General features: G+C 37.8%; 1 protein-coding gene across 1 annotated transcript in view; it reads right to left on the bottom strand.

The window, feature by feature from the left end:
* znrf1 (zinc and ring finger 1) overlaps positions 1–20612 on the bottom strand; it is a 72101-nt gene that overhangs the window by 20077 nt on the left and 31412 nt on the right. Inside the window, exon 2 of the mRNA XM_079250028.1 lies at positions 9374–9469. Within this exon, the coding sequence (XP_079106154.1) occupies positions 9374–9469 (96 nt within the window). The remainder of the gene's footprint in view (positions 1–9373; positions 9470–20612) is intronic.

Below are 20612 nucleotides of genomic sequence, written 5' to 3'. Positions count from 1 at the left end.
CTGTGATGTATTTAATGGCAATACACAGCACCAGAATTTAAGACGCTGCCTCTTTTATATTTTTTTTAAATGCACATCATAGTGATTTTTACTACCATCGCCATGTTTGCTCATCTGAAGCTGTTTGCACTGCCCTCTAGTGGATGTCTTGCCAAACAACCTTGCGAACATAAAGGACGCAGGAACGTACGAGGGTGACAACTAAAAAACTTTAAATGGACATACCTATTAATGTATGTAAAGGGAGTTTAAATGAGGCTTTATCTAATCTTTATTTTGCACAGTGTAGATCCATATTAAATGTAATAATATTGTGGGTGGCAGAGGCTCAGGTGCTAGAGCAGGTTGTCCAATAACCAGAAGGCTGGTAGTTTGAAATCCACTGCTCCAGTCATCTGTTGTTTTGTCTTTGGGTAAGACACTTCACCCAACCTGTTGCCAGCTTGGGCATCTTGTGTATAAATGTGTATGATTCTTTCTGTGGTGGTCGGAGTAGCCGTTGAGGTTCATTGGCTGCCATGCTTCTTTCAGTCTGGCTCAGGGCACTTGCCAGAGGTGTATAATCCAGGTGCCATAAAGTAAAAGTCATGTCCAGCAGCTGTTCTAACCAGTCACTAAACCAGTTGAATTTGATTAGCTCATCTCCACTGCAAGGCAGATGAGCCTGTTAGTAAAACACCTGATCTAAATGCACAGGTAAATAAAAAAACATGGCAGGACTCTTACTTTTTACACCTCCACTGGCTGCACATGAAGCTTACCATCACTGAGTATGAATGAGGGAAGGTTGAATAATGGATCCAATACAAGCACATTGAGTCCCTTCAGCAACAAAGCGCAGAATAAATCTAAATCCTGACTATTATTATTAATGTTTGCATTTCCATGACAGCAGCAACACTAAAAGAAACTGGGTAATCACCTGTATAAGAAGAAAAGTGATTTAGACATAAAATAGTACAGTAAATGAAAATGGAGATAAGTTTGATATCTAAAAAAAATGAACTAATCTATTTCCTGATCTGTGAACTATGTACAGCATTAAACTGTGATCAGAATAAGGTGAAATGGGATCCGAGTGCTGCTTCCAGGGTCCCTAAATCATTAGTTCTCTCCTCACCTGCCCGCCTCCCTCCTGACTTTCAGCTGTCTCTCCTGCTGGCTGTCTTGCCAGCAGACGTTTGGCATCCAGCACCTTCACATCAATAATGACTTAGAGGAGTCGCTCTTTCCTTTTCTGAATCACAGCACTAAATTCCTGTTTTCTTGTCTGTCTTCCTTTGTCCTCCTTCGACCTAAGATGCTGGAAGTGGACTGCTTTGCCTGCACCAACTTTTTTTTTTTTTTACCTCCCTCTCTGCTTTCTGTGTCTCTGAACCAACCTTGTGACTTTCATGTATTTGCCCCCTCCTTGCTCTCAGCGCAATGGGTTATATTTAGCAGGAGGCATTAAAATATCATCATTGAAAGCCAAAGCCCAGAAAAGATCCTGTGGTCAGCTCACGTGGACTCTGTGTGCTGCCTTTAACCCTCACCTGCTGCGGCAAACCACATGCTGCCACACAACACTGACAGGCAAAAAAAATACAAATAACAACATTGATTTTTATATTTATTTGATGACTACACTGTGAATTCACATTGAAGTAAATCAAATCCATTTTATTTTGACCAGGCGTTGACGCTTCCATGGCTGCACAGCCGCCTCTTCTTGACTTTGGAGATCCAAACTTTCACCTTTTAAAAATGTCTCGATAAACCTTTATCGGTAATATAACCAATGTACTGTAGTTCAGATAGCTGCAGAGGTGACCTTTCTTCCATTATACTTCTATTAAAGATGCAGTTACTGGAAACAATTGCTGCAGCCGCTGTAAGACACTTTGATCCGTTGGAAGTTTGGGTTTGCCTGAATTGCCGCAGGTGGAACTACAGTATTAAGCAGGCATAGCCTTTGATCACTCCTTTGCCTTTTTCCTTATCCTGACACTGGTGTAACACCACTGAGCATAGTTCAAAAGCAGCTGCCTTTTATCCATTTTAGAGCTTGATTAATTAGAGATACTTTAAAGCATTCAAATTCTACAGAGGTATGCAACTAATTCTCCTTTTTTGTGGTTGTTCAGATAATGATGTAGTCTGCATGGGCTTCATGAGATGAGTTACAAAATATATTGTAAGCAAAATCAGCCATCAGTGTTGTAGTTAAGGATTCCTGCTATGTTTCTACGGAGCACCTTTTGTAGACTTATGAAGGCCAAGTCAGACAGACTGAACGTTCCACGTAGAACATTGAAAGGTCCAATCCTGACTGCTTGCTGGACTGCTTGCTGTTGCTAGAGTTGTGCAACGAATGTTCTTATACTGTGAGTCAGAAACAGGGTATATTTTTAGTTGCTTTTCTACATCATACTTGTGTCATTTTAACTGTGGTCTTTGATCTTACTGGGGTAGTAATTATTTTGCAAATAAGACATATAAAGTACATTTAAAGTGCATCAATTATTGAAATTAAGAGTCTAGCGCACCTTGCCGTGCATCAAACATGAGCGTGCACTTTGCAATGGAGGCAGCAGTTCACAGCAGGAATTGATTTAGTTAGTATTTGAAATTTTGCACCACTTAGACAACCCGCTGTTGCATCCATCGTTATCTAACTGGTATGTCACCAACCAAGTAAGAGTATGGGATGGTTGTGGAAATGCAACAGAGATCACAGTTTACCCAAACAAACCACACTAAATGGTCCGATTCCAAGCAAAACCGCTTGGCAAAAAAATGTTTAAAAAAAATTATTTTCAAGCGTTAGATTTAATGGTTACATTGGTAAGCAACAATATGTGCATGTGTGGCACTTTAACTGCTACGTCAAAGCGGAGCATCTAGCAGGCAGATTGCTGTTTAAATGGTATGCAGTTCACTGTTCATGTGCCATGTCTTGACACGGTAATGATGTGGATCCACTCTGACATTTACACAGGCACTGACGCAGAAGTCCTGGTTTGACTGGATGTAGATCTGAAGCAAAACCTTTTATTTAACTGGTCATTGAACAGTTTATGACACATTTATTCAGTCTAGGGCTCTTCATATCAATGCAGTCGCATCTTTCATTTTTAAAAGAGGCTAGTTTTAGCTCGTTCTTACACCTCTTGCTCTTACACATCGAATGCGTCACCATGCTCTGACTACATTTGTACATCTACTGTGTTTATGAGGTGTGCTGATGTGTGGCAAGCCACAGGGCCAGGTGATTGACTGGACCTCCTGAACATGCTGGGAAATGAGATAAGCTCAGCCCATTCTGTAGGTTTTAAGAACCAAAGAGAAAAGAGAGGGAGGGAGATAGAGAGGAAAAAAGAAATTACAAAGAGATTACACAGCAGGAAGAGACAGACAGACTCACTGAGCAGAGACAGACAGAGGGAGGACAGGAGAGAGTAATTTGCTGGAAATAAAGAGTGACAGGATGGGAAAGAGCTCCAGAAAAAGAAAAGAAAAGGAATTATGGGAGTGTTTCTCCTTTTACCCTCTCTCCTTCCGTCTGTTATCAGCCAACCTGGTACTCTATCACTCTGGATCCCATCTTTCTTGAGACAGATTCACTCTCCTCGCTGTCTCTGTCACTCAATCTTCAGCTTGAATTTGGCTGCAGTTCTTCAAACCTACATTACTTTTTACAGCACCGGCCTTGTGGGGCACATTGGCAGCTATTTGTGGAGCTCTAAAATTACTTCCCTGCCTTTCCAGCCTCCAACAACTTCACATGATTTAGATATCATTGTAATCAGAAACATAAGGACCAATGGAGACTCCCACAAGGTGACCTGACCACACGTCCGTGTTCACAGTCAAGCCAAACAATTGTCAGTCAATGAGCTGGTGCAATGAGTAGACACGTCTATTATGAGTCTCAACAGCTTTATGTGCTTCTTCCTATTTTTAAACACAGATGGTCCTGAGGAGCTGTACGGGCATAGAGTATAAGTTGGACATTTGCATGGATGTTTGCACGCTTTAAGCTGCCATTATGAATCTTAAGCCTGTCACGACTACCTTTGTTTACATAGATTCAGTATCTTTAACTTTCATCTATTTAAACTCAGCAGCAATGTTGGAGCCAACATGTGAGTTTGGAGACTGTCAGGACTACTTATTTTTTTGTTTATACGAGTATGCATTCATATGGCAATTCAAATAACCTGTTACTATTGACTTGAAAAAAAGGACTTTTTACGCTACTTGCCTGTGCAGTGGGGCTGCACAACATATTGGACTAATAGCCTGCGTGATATGTATAATACAACAACTGCCTAAACTGTGACAAATAGTAGTCCACATTTGCATATTTTAGGGAAGTGGCGTGGCATTCTAATCGCTGTTGTATATTCATGCCATGTGTGTGACAGTCAGTGAATCAAATGGACTCATACAGTCCTGCATGTCTGCTCCATGGAAATGCTAACAACTGTGGTGTGATGGTGGAAGGAAAGAGAATGTGAATGCAGGCAGTGGTGTAGTATACAGGGTATACACAGGTATACGGAATATACCCACTTCTTTTTCAGTCAGCATTGAGTAGACCCACTTCTCAATCCCCTGTGATGCTGCTTTTACAGTAACAAACGTCCCTACACATGTAGCCACGTCACCCAGCAGCTAAGCTAAGATTACCTTTGTTACACTGGTGCAGTTAGTCAACAGCTGCACTAACTTTAGCCTGAACATAGACTAAATAAAGCTATATGTGTATATGTCTATGTGCCAGTCTCTCACTAGTCTGTGTGCCAGTGTTGGTTTAGTCATTTCATAACTCTTCCTCCCTGAAACCAAAGAGCAGAGATTATATGACAATGAGCAAATATACTGATGGATTTTTATAAGTAGACTAAATTGAGTCTTACATGTCCCTTTTTCTGAAAAAGTTTTTCTGGACCTCTTTTTCTGTTTTTAAAACAAGGACGAACAATTGAAAGCATAGCCACTTCTTGATGGACAACTACACCACTGGATGCAGGAGAACTTGAGGCCAAACAGGATAGCAAGGTAGTTATTTGGAACTATGTTGGTTGGAGGAGAGTTTACACACTATCATGACAGGTTCTACAAGACAAGTCAGATACATGTACCAACCCCAAAGGAACTCACATTCTGTCTCCGCTGATACCTACAGTGCAACCACAAGGAGCTATCCAGCAGCCGATTTGTGTATCGCACCATCGTCCGGCACCATGATTACTGTGAGTTCCAGTAACCTCTGCCGACATGGACACCAGCATGGATATCTGGACCGAGGACGTTAGACAGAGGTGCCCAGTTACTGATGAGGGCATCTTATCTGGTGAGTTCAGTCAGTGCATTAATATAAACTATGATTCATCTGACAGAAACTGCTTTTAACAATCCACTCTGCATTATAAAACACAAATCTTATTGTTTATCAAAAGTTGGTAAAGAAATAGCTTCAAACTTTTACAAAAGCTGTAAATTTTCTGTTTTATCTCGCATCTTTAGGCATGAACTTTAGAAAGTTAGTGTGATCCTCTCTGTGACACACACATACACACACACACATACACTGCTGTAATAAATAGTTACATTAGAGAGACATGGGAAATAAAACATTTGTACCTTAAATATCTGAAACACCAAATGGAAGTATTTGCATCAGGTCAAAAAATGTCTATAGAAAGGTAAGTTATATGGATCTACCAGTTGGTTGTTGTGGGGTCTGGTATTTCAGTGTGCAGTAAGTACATCCCCAGAAATCCTTGCTATCCTCAAGTCCATGTCAAGTTGTACTGTGTCATCAGCTCTACCTCATTAAATAAACTAATACATTTTATATCATATATGCGATTTATGTATTTTCATAGAGCCTATAAGCCTATATAAAAATTACTTTGAGTTTTTCATTATTAGAAAAGCATAATAATAGAAACTTGCATTCATTTACACTGTACTATCCAACCTTTTTCCTACCTTATTAGGTAGTGTACTTTGATGGGTTGACATAAAAAGTTGAGGCTTCACATCTACCTCACAGGGAGCTTATCTTTACATCTACACCTCTGTGTTGAGAGATTTCCTTTTTTTTTTTTATAAACAGAAGTTTTAGATATTTATGTGCATTTTATTAACATTCTATTTAATAAATTCTTCTATTATCTATTATCGAAACTATTTTAAGTGTTTCATTCTTACATAATATGTGGATAGCAACACTGTAGAATCATCCCACCTGCAAAATATAGGCAGCATACTTTCAGTATTTCTTAATCCTGGTCCTCGGGGCCCACTGCCCTGCACGTTTTATAGTTAACACTACTTTAACACACCTGACTCAAATCAATGGCTCATTATCAGTTTTTCATAGAACTTGGCAAGCTGTTAAGTTAATCTGCATTAAATACAGTGGAGTTGGTAGGAACTAAAATGTGCAGGGCAGTGGTCTCAGTGGGACCAGGTTTCAGAAACATTGTTGAGACATCCTACCTTCATTAATTTATTCAACGTTTGATTTTTGAATGACCCAAACATTATTTCTTAAGATTGAGTGGTACTTCAGTTACTTTAGATATTTAAAATAATGGTAACACTTTTTTTTGTGACCCGTATTGTAAAGTGTTACCAAAGTAACTACTTTTTGATGACACATAACCATGAATTGTATGAAAAATACTCACGCTAATTTGTTCTGGTAGAACAAATCAACAGACAAGCCTATAAATTCAGGCTATGGCAGCACATTTTGAAAGAATACCAGCCTAATGTGTGCTGGCAGCAGTAGCAGGGAAAACCTTTGTGTCTGACCCATAGACTATATATAAAAAGATGGACGTAGCCTCCGTGACGTCGCCCATAGGTTTCTGAAGAGCTGAATTGAAGCTCGATGTGCGGTTTCTACCATCACCATCTTGGCAGCGACATGCGTGCCGTTTTGCCCAGAAAATACAAATATGGGGAAAGAGATGGAGCTGAGAGGGGGGCTATGAGCGTCATGGCGGATAATTGACATCGAGCGAACTCCGAGCATTCTGTAGCTAAGAGCTAACCCAGAGATAACAGGAGCTAACCAGCTAACAGAGGTAAGCTGACTACCGCTAAGTCACATTGTTAACTGGCTAAAAACCACGGTTGTTCTGCGTTTTTCTGACTTGAAGCTTGAGGTCCGGTACCTGTCAATCAAAAGGACACACACCTAAATATGCCGAACTTCGAGATCAAATTAATTTTAAATGGGCGAGTTAGAAAAAAATTCACTCCCCCCAAAGTTGTCATGAAGGTAAACTTGACCTATTAAACTGAAAATGGATTTTTTAACCAGGCTGTAAACATGTTTATTTTTGCCGTGAAGTTGGTCTTTTTTAACATGGGAGTCTATGGGGATTTGTTCTGTTTTGCAGCCAGCCCCTAGCGGGTGAGGGGGGAAACTGCTATTTATGCACTTCCGCATAGGCTTCGCTTTTAACCGCTGTAGGCTCCGTCCATCTTTCATATACGGTCTATGGTCTGACCACTGGATCTTGTAGCTCTAGCTTAGTGCAAAGTGACTTGGATACTGAGATATTTTTTCAGCATTCTGTATTGTTTATATTTAGTTCCACTGTGAAAAAGCTTGACTGACTGGGTTGATGTGTAGTCCCTTAATACATTCACTGACAAGTAAATATGACAAGGTTTCCCTACATTACCTTAAAACTAATCTATTGCTGCCATATAACAAGATTATAATTGCTATATAGCTTAATGTTAACATCAGGTTAAAAACAGTAGTTGTTATACTTGAGCAGGGACAAAATCTCTTCTAGAAATATGCCTAAGCTCAATATTTTTAAAAACTGATTGATTAGGAAACTATTTTAAAATTTACTTGAACTCGCCACTCTAGCTCTGCCCCTGATTGATGCACATGCTATTCAGTAAAATACTCCTCTCAAAATGCTAGTGGTGTTAGCACTAACAAAGAGTAATTCCATAAGCTACCGAGTGCTATTTCATCACTTTTCAACTGGTTCATCAATCCAACAAATCCTCTAAACTTTTAAGGGTTCTGCTTCAACCAACTGCAGTTATCAATGTAATAAAAAAAATAAAAAAAACAATCAGGTGTAGCAGATTAGCAGTCATGAAATTGAATCAGTCAACTGAGGGTTGAATAACAGGAAGAAAGTGGGCAGGGAGACAGTGAAGGATGAGCTAATGTGACACACAGCAGAACTACGCAGATGATCAATGTAGCTAAATAAAAGGCTATGGAGTGCCTGGCTCCCACAACTTTATTCTGCTGTACACCAGTAACACCAAGCTAAACATTAGGCTTTGACATAATAGTTAACTTAAAGCTATTTAAATAAGCTAGTTTATGTCCTTAACTCAGACCTTTAGCTAGCTATTTTATTATTTTGCCGTTGTTGATTCATTTTTATATTTGTATTGAATAAATTTCCAAATGTAAGGAATACAATTCCTGTATGGGGAAATATTATCCTCAACTAGGAAGACTTGACTCTGCTGAGGAGCAGCAGTATCATGAGTTGTGCAGGATCATTTCTCTGTTTGCCCTTTATGAAAACAAGAAGTTTACTTGTTTTATTGATATTCTCTCTGTATTTGAACAGAGACTTGGAGTTAGACTTGGACCAGCTGTTCCATAATGCAGCTACACTGTCTGCTTTCGTGCAGGTTTAATTCTACTAATGTCATAGAAGGTTTTTATGCAGCATGAAGAGAACTACCAGCACATACTTTTCTTTTCAAACCCATATGAAATGACTAACTGGATCTAGTATAACTCTCAAATATACCAGCAAAATTCCCACAATATGTTTGTGAATTTATAACTAATAATGGTCAATCCTTCTCGACTTTAAGCTGCGCTGTGGAGTTAACTGGGCTCCAGAATGTAGCCAACTGCTAAAAAATAAACATACATAACAGGGTCAGATGACACCAGTAGTATCGTGTTAAATGAACAGGGTTACATGTTATGGCCAAGGTTGATTTGCCAAGAGGGAGCTCTGCAACCTCATCTGTGTTTGTATTTTTGGAGCTGGATGACTGAATATGTCATGTTCTGTAAAAGTTACTTCAGGAATCCTTATGATTTTCCTCATTTATATTTATGATGATGCAAAAGTTGTAGTTCAACAAAACACGCTAGCCTGTGGACCCACCCACCTTGTCATGAATATTTATCAGTGCAGCCGCAGCAGGAGACCTGGCACACTATTAAAAAGAAACCCACTAAATGTGAAAAACAGTACCTTATCTCAAAAAAACCAAATCATTTTCTCATTTCCTGGCACACCAGTGAGCCAGTCTTTTCTCTCCAAAGAGGTAACCACACAAGCAGACAGAAGATGTCTCTTACCATTGTAAGAGAGGCGAGGCTTGCTTAGACACATGATGAAGTGAACCTCCATCTCATTGGACGCCACAGACTTGGAGCAGACAGGACACTTGAATCCTGGGTAGAAAAAGAGAGAGTCACAAAAAAGCACCAGTTTTATCATGACCTTCATTTCTGCAGCCCATTTTGTCCTGATTGATTACCTGTAACTTCATTACAAACACATTAAATTGAAAGGTGTATAAACATTTTTTTTTTATTTTTTTTTTAGATTTCTTCAGAGAAGCTGAAAGGCGTGTTTCAGATTTTAATAATGATACACATTTATCTTCTGCCACAATAATCTAAAGTGTAGGCGCCCAGATGATAAATTACCCATCAACAGACCACTTAAGTGATGCTGCTCAGGGCTCCTGGTTCGCCTCAAATGTCAAACGATGACAAACAACATGTGGATGCTGCTCCCTGACAGAAAGCCCACCAGTAAGTTCATTTGAGAGGCTGTAACATAAAGATGTTTAATGTAAATGGTAGTTTACTTGATTGAGTTGTGATGAAAATTGGCTTTTGTGGGGCAGAAATCCAGAGAATGATGATACCTGGTCAGATGTAGCTTGAGGCTAGAAAGCAGGACAAATTATAGCTAAGATAATTGCTTTTCAATTTGGTGTAAGACATGCCTGTAAACCTGCTCTCCTTTTGGCCTTTGTTTTGTTGAACTAGCCTGGAAATAGGGGACACAATATTTCATATTTATTTAGACTCCAATACTTAGAGTGAAGGTTTAATTCGCTGGCCTGCCTGTTGTGGAGGTGTGTTCCTCAATTTTTAGGTGCAAAATAGGTAAAAGTTTCAGTTTTAGGTGGTTTGTTACAATCTGGTTATAAAAATATTTTTTTGTTCTCATTGGTTTTTATTCTTTTTAATTTCATTAATGTTTTTGCTTTCAGTCTTGCACATTCTGTGATTGGCATAAGATCTAAATTGCAACTTATATGATTGGTTCATGCAAGAACAGCTTTTCAGACAGGCATCAAACTGCTTCCGAAAATGTTTTTCATTGACAAGCGGACAAACCTGTTGAAATAAATAAACATAATGTTAATGGTAATACTGTAGGTGAACTCAACACAACTGAGGAAATTGACAGATTTAAGAAAAAAAAATGTATTTAACTCTAACTGTATGGGCCCAAAGTTTTCACTCTATAACCATGTTTAAAAAGAAAAAACAATGTAGGAAAAAAAGTTACTGTCTCAGAGTAAGTATCTAAGTCAATAAAGCCAGCAAATGACAGGAAAACTGTCAATTGTCCCAGAGACCCCAGTTCAAAATGAGAGCAGAATTTTCAGGAAAAAAACAAAAGTAAGATTATCAGATTTATGTTTAAATGACACACAAATGCTTTGCTAATGTAAAATGTCAGGAAAGCTTTATAAGTCTCATTTTTGTAAAAAAAAAAAAAAAGTACCATCAGACGTTTATCTTTTTGTACTAATTAGCTTTACTTAGGTATAAAATATGCCTGTACTGTGTGGAAACATGCTCAGGAGCAACTAGCTTGAGAAAGCAGCTAGTCAGTTTGCTAAGCTAACTCTGATGTTAGTACAATTCACAGTATATTTAAACAAAAGAAGTCACCCAAAGAGTCAGGAAACTGTGAATACATGAAAGCTTTTTAATTTTTTCAGCTTGAATTGAATGAATTCAAACAAGAATACAAAGAAAATTCAGAAACTTGACAGAATTGCATCAGTCAATAGAGTGTGTGATACCAAATCACACGCTTGGGGTGCAGCCAGCAGCATATTTGGGGTGAATAAAAGCACGCCAGTCAAACTGTGAACAGGAAACTTTGATCGACTTGCAGAGAAACAGAAATATGCAAAAGGAGCACATGTAGAACTGACACAAGAAAACAGATGAAGCTTGACTGCAACAAATCAGCCTGGAATTGTCTGTGCAAAGTTACCTGCTAGCTCCACCTGTGCTATTGCTTCTAAACACAAATGGCTAATTAGCTCATAACAGCAACATCATACATGGAGGCATGTATGTATTTCAGAAACTGATGGTTTATTGGGATTTTATCACACAACCAACTCTGAAGTTTCCAGAGAATGGTCTGAAAAAAGGAAATATCTAGTTATTCTGAACCAAAATATCTTGTTGGTGTCAGAGATCAGAGGAACATGGGCAGACTGGTTGGAGATGATAAATAGACAACAGGAAATTAAACAACCACTAAGGAATGCAGAATAGCATCTCTGGACACGCAACATGGAGAAGACCACACTGGGTGCCATTCCTGTCAGCTGAGAACAGAAAACTGATGCTGCAATTCACACAGACTCCCCAAAATTGGGCAACAGAAGAAGAGAAGCATTGCGTGGTCTGATGAGTCTCCATGTTGGCTCCACAAAATCAGAATTTGGTGGAAACCACATGAAAGCATGGATCTATCCTGTCTTATATCAATGGTTTAAACACTCACTGGGGTAATAAAGTAGGAGATATTTTAATGGTACACTTAGTAACAGTAGGCCTGTCAGGTTAACAAATTTTGCATGCGATAAATTGTCTTAGAAATTGCGATAAAGAGATTATTGTTGTCATTTTGAGACCATTTTCAACTTAAATAACAATAATGCCATAATAATGGAAGTACACCCTTTTAATGATCAACATACTTTAATTTTTAAAGAACATTTAGCTCGATATGCAGACTAGTTTATGCTCATCCAGTCCCCAGTCTGCTAAAACAGATCAGGATTTCTCCTGGGGTTTTGGAAATGTGGTCATCTGCAACATATAGTCTCTAAACACTATGTAACACAGTTACATAGTCTATGGTCATCTCATATAAGACATGTTTGGATTTGACCAGACGTGGAATGGTGTAGTTGAATGTCTTTGATCGACTTCAGTGTATTATTTTTCATGTCATTGTAAAGTTGTGGAATTGCCGTTTGTAACATGTATGTTCATCCAGGTAATTCATACTGGCTGTGAAATGTTTGCAACATTTTTCAAAATGTCACCTTTTTTAACATTATTAAAGGGCAGAATTGCTTCACCAACATGAGTGCACATCATTTTGTACTGTCCTGTTTATGTTTAATCTGTCGGTTAAACACCACAGTGATTGTGGACTGTCGGGAAGATGGAGCTAGCCTGTTTGTTAAGGGTTTTTTTTGCAGTTGATGGTTGTGTTTCAAGTGCAGATGGAAGCTTGTTGAATTGCTGTGCTTAGTTAACATTGCCTTAAAAATAATGTGGCGCTCGAGAGAGAAAAGAAAGACAAATGAAAATTATTGCTTCTGCAAACTTATTGCGCACATTTTTTCTTATAGTGTTATCAATTGACTTATTACTTATTGTGACTGGCCTAAGTAACAGTGGAGTATGATTTAAACACTTCAGGTCATCTGAGTGTTGTTTCTGACCATGTCCACCACAGTGTTGAACCTTCTGATGGAAACTTCCAGCAGGATGATGCACCGTGTCACAAAGCTCACATCATCCCCAAATGGTTTCTTGAACATGGATTCACTGTACTGCACTGAAAAATTTCACACCTAACGTTGGTTTGGTTTGGTTTGCTGCACTTTATTCAAGAAGACCAAACCACTGGGACAATGTCACACTGTTACAATAACTACTCGCTGGGGGTGGGAAAAAAACACTAATAAAAAAGGCAAAAAGCAGGAAGAGTAAGAAAATCGGACTCATAAATTGGCCAGGACTGTTTCACTTAAATAATGGAGCAGCATGTTTATGCAGTCTTGTGGTTTTTGTTTTTACTTTGCTGCTCAAACCTTATGTGGTTTTCACTAAAAGGTGTCCAGTATGAGCAGCCGGAGAGGCGGTGTACCAACCAACACCAATGTGAATTAGCCCCAGATAAAGGGCAAAAAAAAAACTTTTAAAAGAGATCCTAAAGAGAGGATGAAAACTATTTTGATCATTACTGGTTTGTTTTTTTTGGGGGGGGTTTTTTATTTTATTTTGTCAACTAAAACAAATTGTATTAATATGTTTTGGTCAGTGTATAAGAGATTTTAAGGGCATCTGCTGTGGAGGTTTAATTGTTCAAGACAATAATCTCATATTTACATTAGTTACGGCCTCAGTCATGGCTGGTATAAACAGTGGAGCCCAATAAACATATCAGCTCATATAACAGTACATAAGATGTAAAGTATTGTTTAACCATCAGTAGAAGCTCTTATTATTTACTGTATCTCTTAATTCCACCATGACAAATACTTTACAGTAACGCATTCATCTGTGCATGTTTGTCTCATTTTAATCCTCACACATTTTCACACACTCTCCCACTCACTTTTATAACACTGGAGTCCTCTGAGCAGACTCCTCCTGTGCTGTTTAGATTGGACCCATTTGGCCTAACTATATTAGTTAAACACATAAGAGATAATTAGATCAACCACTGGGCCACATGAGCCGAGTTTGCACACAGCCGAAAATAAACACGACTTCTCTGATAAAAGGAAAGCCCGATTTCAAAACAGCAGCGTTCCTTTTATTTCAGGATCTGTAGGACTGGAATGTGTTTCCTGCAGATATCGGACTGGAGGGGTTGATTATTTTAGTTTAATGAGATTACTGTTTGTTTTTTATGAGCATGTAAAAAAATGCAACATCTTGACTGTGGAAATTCTTTTTCAGTAGAACTGTTTTGGCTTCTTTTTTCTTCTCACTGATTAGATTAGAGTTTGTTGGAGAGATAACACTCTTTAGTGACAAAGTCGCAGCCTTGGAACTGACTAAAATATTTCCATGAGCCCTGATCATGGGTTGGTTAACAAGATTTAAATATACAGAAAACCTGTTTATGCTAGAGCTGGAGCTTCATCTGGGATTTCTTTGAGACATTTTTTTCTCTTATTGCTGTGGGGCTTTACTTTTAAAGAACACTTTGTCATTGTTTTGGTTTTGTTTGTTATCTACATACTTTGTGGTGTTTTGGCTTTTTGGCTTTTTCTCTAGTTTTCTCTATACTGTACAAATGGAAATGTAAAATTGTTTGCTTTAATGTGATTTTATTCAAACTGAACCTAATTGCATCTGAAATTATATTTTCTGCAACAACATTTGAAAGGTTTCAGTGTAATGTTGGCCTTAATGCATAATTTATTTCAGCAAAAAGCAAAAGTTGCCTTTTAGCTTGAGTTCACGCTACAGAAGGTCAGATCAATAACGGTCCACACATTTCACAAACGTAATGGGATCTACCAGTTTACCAACTAGCTGGCCTCTAAACCATTACCATGCTGAGCTGTTTGGCTCTTTCCAAAAAGCAAACCAGTTTTTTCTGCCACAAAGATTTCATACCTAAAATATTTGAGCAAACTGAGCTTTAAACAGCAAAATGACTGCTAAGTCATCCTCCAACTTTCTCAGTCATCTAATTTGAATTGAATTTTTAAAACATCATTAATAATCTTGTTAAACTTAATTTACATTGAATTTATTCCTTGATATTTTGAAAGAAAATCTAAAAATCTTTTCATTTTTATCACATAACTAAAACATACTTTACATTTTTAAGCATTTGAATGATAAATCATCTCAGGAAAAAAATAGTTGGGTGCAGGACATCAGGAAAACTAGTGACATGGAATAACAGTGTTCAAAGTTGCAATGACAATATCATTAAATAAAACTCGATGCTGCTTTGATGGTTTCTTATGCAGAACTCCACTTGCAAATCTCTTATGGCCAGACATCTGCTGAACTTTCTGGCTACAATAACATTGTTTTAGCTAACGCAAGATTCTAGCAACTTCTTCTTAATGGAAGTCCTTTGGTCTCCATAAAAAACACTGGTAATGAGATCAGTGTATTTGTTCATATGTGTATTTGTTTGCAGAGCATATCAGTGCTCCCGTAACGAGACAATATCAAGTCATTCTTGTTGCAGAGCTGTTCAGATCTGTTGGCATCAACAGCTTTGCTCAATGTGTACCAACAGACTGATGTTTGTCTGCACTGCTGGAAAACTAACCGCTTCGCCAACCTTACTGATAAGAGGGAAATCAGCAGATATCAGTAGAGTTTTAAGTTAAGAAAGTTATATAGTTTGACTTTTAAGCTCACCAGAAAAACAGTCAATAGTTCCTCATATCAATTAAACACATTTTTGAATGAGCTCTTTACTATCATTTACAGATGTCCAGGAAACCTTTTTCCAGAATTTATCCTCCTGTCATGGTAAGTAACACAGATTTCATTGTAAATAAGTGCGGGCAGAAAACAGAACTCTCCGGCGCTCAGTTTTACGTAAGTTTACAGACACATAAGTCACGTGACTACCAAGAATGGGACATTTTTATTTATACATCCTTTGGTTAAGTAAAGAATTTTGTTTCTACATAAAGGACTTATTATAATTAAGCATTTAACATATTTTGTTAGATTAATAAATAAAAATATATTGGTTAAGGTTTGCTAATAAAACTTGGTTAGGGTTTGGAAAAGATTATTAGCCACTGCACAATAAGATACATTACTTTGCACAAATTTAACATGTTTCTATGACAACACATACAGAAACTATTACATTCCAAACTCATGCGACGCTGCATGTCTGAAAGGGACACTTAGGGGCTACCCTGTTTGTTTAAGATGAGATCTTGAGCATGAAACATTGAATTTTTGGAAAATCATGCAAAAAAAAAAAAAAAAAAAAGAAAAATTATAAAATATATCAATGAAAGTGTCAAAAATACAAGCAGGCTTCATGTGTGTTCCTAATCTTATAAATAAAAAACTATCTGCAAAGAAAGTGAGCTGTTTTTTCTTAAAAATTGTTCCACGTACAGTAATTTGACAGACTGTTAGGTTACAAACACACAGACAAATTCACTATGTACTCTATTACATGGCAGCTGACCCACTTTTCCCTTGGCTGCTATTTTCAGATGCACCAAAGGGACGTGCAGAGAGAGAAAGATGGAGAAAATGAGTGAAAAAGAGGTGCAGAGAGGAGGTGAGACCGTTGAGGCTTTTTTTTTTTTTTTTTTTTAGGAGAAATGAAGGGGTATGATACATGGCCCGGCAAGATTCTCGCTGTACAATCAGTGTGTGCGCTTCTGCTTTCAACTTAGCCAAGCACCACAAATCCTTGAGGACATTTCATATTCAGGGAGCACATAAGGTCAGATGGGGACAAAAATAAATCACAGCTCTGGATCGTAAATTAATTATGCTGGTGCTTATGTGAGAATATTCCAGTGGATGCGCATTTTGTGAGTACGCTCAGGCTGAATACTTTGTACTGTACACCCTGAGGATTCGGGTATGTGATCAAGCTGTATGCATAAATGCATAGATATTTACATGTATGCAATTTTCTCAAGTACAACCATGATATGTTATCTAATGCTAAACAGGCACCAAACACTGGTTGTTTGGATACTTTATACACATTGACACCAAAGAAAGATTAAGAACTTATTTCTAATCTGTTACAATTTGTCGCCATAACGTTTACTCTGCAGCAAAGTTAACATCGTTAGGAGTTCGCTTTGTGCTTTTTAGTCTGCTGTATTTGAAAGTCATTTGACAGGAAAGAGGGCAGCGAAAAAGAGGGATGTGCCGAGCAGCAAAAAGGGCCACAAGCCAGGTCTCAAACTTGGGTAGACTTTGTTGAGAAGCTTCTGCCTCGATGACTTTGAGTTTTCATTCTAAAAAGTAATTCCAAATTTAGTGTGGATAAAATCAGAAATGCAAGGAATCAGCAGCACGGCGCTCTCCAGCTGTAAAAGAGAAAAGTGCTGACCCAAAAGTAAGCATCCCTTGGCATTCCTTTTATTCACAATTTCTCAGGTGGGGATGATTAAGGCCAAGCGAACACACATATATACACATACATATGGAGAAAACTAGTAATGCTGGTGCTTCAGATGGGCATTGCACCGCTGCTGTGGTTTTATATTCACTTTTCTCTTTTTGTACTACCATATAAATATTAGGGATGGGCGATATTAATAGATAAATGAATTAGGCAGAATGGTGGAGACATGAAACTAATGTTTACAGCATGGTCTCTGCTGGAGTTTGTATCTGTAGTAGTGGAGTGAATGTTGGCAATGGCAGCAAAACAAAGACAAGCAGGGAGTATTTCACCCAGCTGGACAACACAGTCACATGCACATTATGCAGGGATGAAACTAGCTTACCACAGTTCTACCAGTGCAATGTGGTCTCCCTTACTAAACCATTACAAAAACGCTGCATTATACATTAAGCTCACTTCTCGTCACAGTCAGGCCAGGTTTAGAACCCAGCCTGCTTGTCACTGCACGCTCCTTCACCCCTGACCGCATTTCCATCTACCTACTGTACAATACAACCTGACAAGGGATGTTCGACACTGGCTTTTTACCAATGTCTGATATATCAATTTTTTTTACATCTCTTGATTTCTGATACAGATATCAATCGATGCAGATATTTGTGCAGCAAGTTGTGCCAAACAAACCAAAATATCTTTAAAAATATACATGGCATATTTTATATTTTGTCAATTTGAGTTAGAGGAGACTTAAACTAATTCAGATCATTTTCAATATTAGTCGACATCGGCCGATAATATCGATTTGCCGATAATATCGGACATGTCTAATTCTGAACCCACAAAATCTTTAAAAACAGCTAAAAACTTGTGTTTCTGTGTGGGGTGCATGTTAATGACTGCCTAATGATGCTTAAAAAATGACTTAAAATGCTGTTGCGTATAAATACACAAAAACAGCGAACGTTACTGTAGTTGACCAGGAAAGTTTCCTGGTATTGGTGATGTTCGGCTCACCGTTATCAAACCTGTGTGAAAATCCTACTTGCTAAAATGCCACAGAAATGTTTCTGAAAAATGTTTGCAAATTGGCAATACAGCCGTTACACTCATAATGTTTTATTTAAGCAAATTTATTCAGCTTCATCAAACAGCTGTTATATTAAAATGAGGTTTCAGTGTCTTTTAAATAAAACTCATTTTCATTTTACATCCCAAAATGAATCTGTCCCGCCTCATTTTGTCTTTTGTGTTGGCTGCAGGTGTTGTATAATTTACCATTTTTAAATTCAGATTTGTTATTATTATTCTGTTATCGGACAGCTGTGGCACATCATAGTGATGATAAACAGCGAATAAAAGTTGCAGAGCAAAGCAGCACTAAGCTGTAAGGTGATAATTAACATCCTGCAGATTGAAAGCTGCAAAAACAATATGGCTAAAATGCAAAACCTGCTGTTGAGCTTCCAAGTCAGGGTTTCCCCACAGCTTCACCTTTTCTGGCAGGATGGCATCTTACTCAATCATGATTTCTGTCAGGAGGGGCACCACTTGATCAGCAGCCTGACTGGTTAAAAACAAGCTCCAGATGACTCTATACGGTGGCAGAACCAGTTTGCATCACGGATGAAGAGTGGAGCAGAAAACCAAGGTCAAGCTGTTGCTAAAGATGATCATTTGTGGCTCATATTCATTTAAACTCATTTGTCTTTGACACATTGTTTATTTCTGAAGTGTTCCCATTCACCCAGAGATATGAGATGTGATCACTTCTTGAAGTAAAAGACAATAAAAATCATTTTGGCAGAACACAATTAAACTTCTTGGCCCTTGGATTTTTCCAGTACGAGATGGGTCCTTGTAAACTTCTTTGTCAGATGAGGGCTGCTCTTGCTTCAAACAGGAGAGGCGAAGAATGCCCAGAAATGTCTGAATAAACAGGATAATGTCATTTTGGAAAAGGTTTGGAAAAAAAAACAACTTGTGTTATTTACTGACAATAATTTATCCCATTACAAAAAAAAACAGGTATCACAAACTAAACTAAATTTTATTAGCAGTGAAAGCCAAATGTTGATCAAATATTTAGCATTAATCCATCCTAAAATAAGGAAGGAAGATAAATTGGCATCACTGTTGTTTTCAATAGACTTTTTGTTCCCCATTAAAAAGAGAAAGACAGACAGGAGCCTAATGTAAATTATTATTACATGATACATTATAGTTTATAGGATAAATGGGAACAGACTGAAGATTGAAAGGTCAAACAGAGACCTTTGGAATATCTACAAGCAGAAAACGTGATCAACGAATGATCAGTGAATGACAGTTTCTGAGTTTGGGCTTCTAGCCAACATTAGGAAACAGTATTTGATACAATTTGTGTCATAAGCTGGAGAATAACATCAGCTGAAGCAAAGTGGCCATCTTACTGTGCATGAAATATCAGTGTTAGCTACAGTGTGATCACACACTGAAATCTGATTGGACAAAATCTGTTCATATATATATGTGTGTGTGTATATATATATATATATATATATATATATATATATATATATATATATATATATATGAAGCAAAATCATATGAAGATAAAGCAGTTCCATAACACTCTTCACTGCTTTGGCTCTGTAAATAACAAGGTCCTCTATTCTTGTTTTTTATTCATGACGTTGATGAATTTACAGCACTTTAATGCATTACTAACGTTTGTCCAATGCTTAGTCACAATTATTTTGACGCATTTAATCTGTACAGAAACTGCAAAGGAACTGTATGAATCGGCTTATAACAACATTATTGAGTTAGTCCACCAACTGTGTTTCTGATCCAATTCATGATCTGAACAGTGACTGTAAACCATTCATTCATTCTCACACGACTGGACTCCGACAACCCGTTGGCTACGTTCATGTTGCGCAATCAGAGCCGACAAAGGAGGAAAATATCGTCTTGCTTTGTCCATTGTTTACATTTGATCTCCTTTCCTCCGGTGCAGCATTGGGACATCTGTCGGAAGTCAGAATTAAACCAGTTTTGTCTGCAGTGTGAATGTAGATTTTGTGCACCAATCCATTTTAACACAGAATAACAAGCTTAACTGAGACGATCTATTGCAATCTGCTGGTTTCCATGATTTTTTTTTTTTTTTAAATAAATCAGCATTAGCAATTCTCCTCTGGGACTGAATTATTTCTCATTTTCTTTTATTATAACTGAATGAAACTGCATGATTTTCCAATATGGACATACTGAGACTGAAATGATGCCTAAAATGCTCGCTAATATGATTAAACATTGGCCAGCAGTCTCTTTATGAAACTGAAAGATCATCTGACAAAAGTCCACAACAGCCAACAGAATACAAGCTCAGATGCATAAAAACAACAACCCATGACATACTTTACCGCGTCACTATTTATATAACTCAAACTC

The sequence above is a fragment of the Telmatherina bonti genome (genome assembly GCF_933228915.1).
Source record: "Telmatherina bonti genome assembly, chromosome: 2".
Lineage (NCBI taxonomy): Eukaryota > Metazoa > Chordata > Actinopteri > Atheriniformes > Telmatherinidae > Telmatherina > Telmatherina bonti.
The sequence above is the reverse complement of the archived record's forward strand: the minus strand, read 5'-3'. Positions and strand labels throughout refer to the sequence as shown.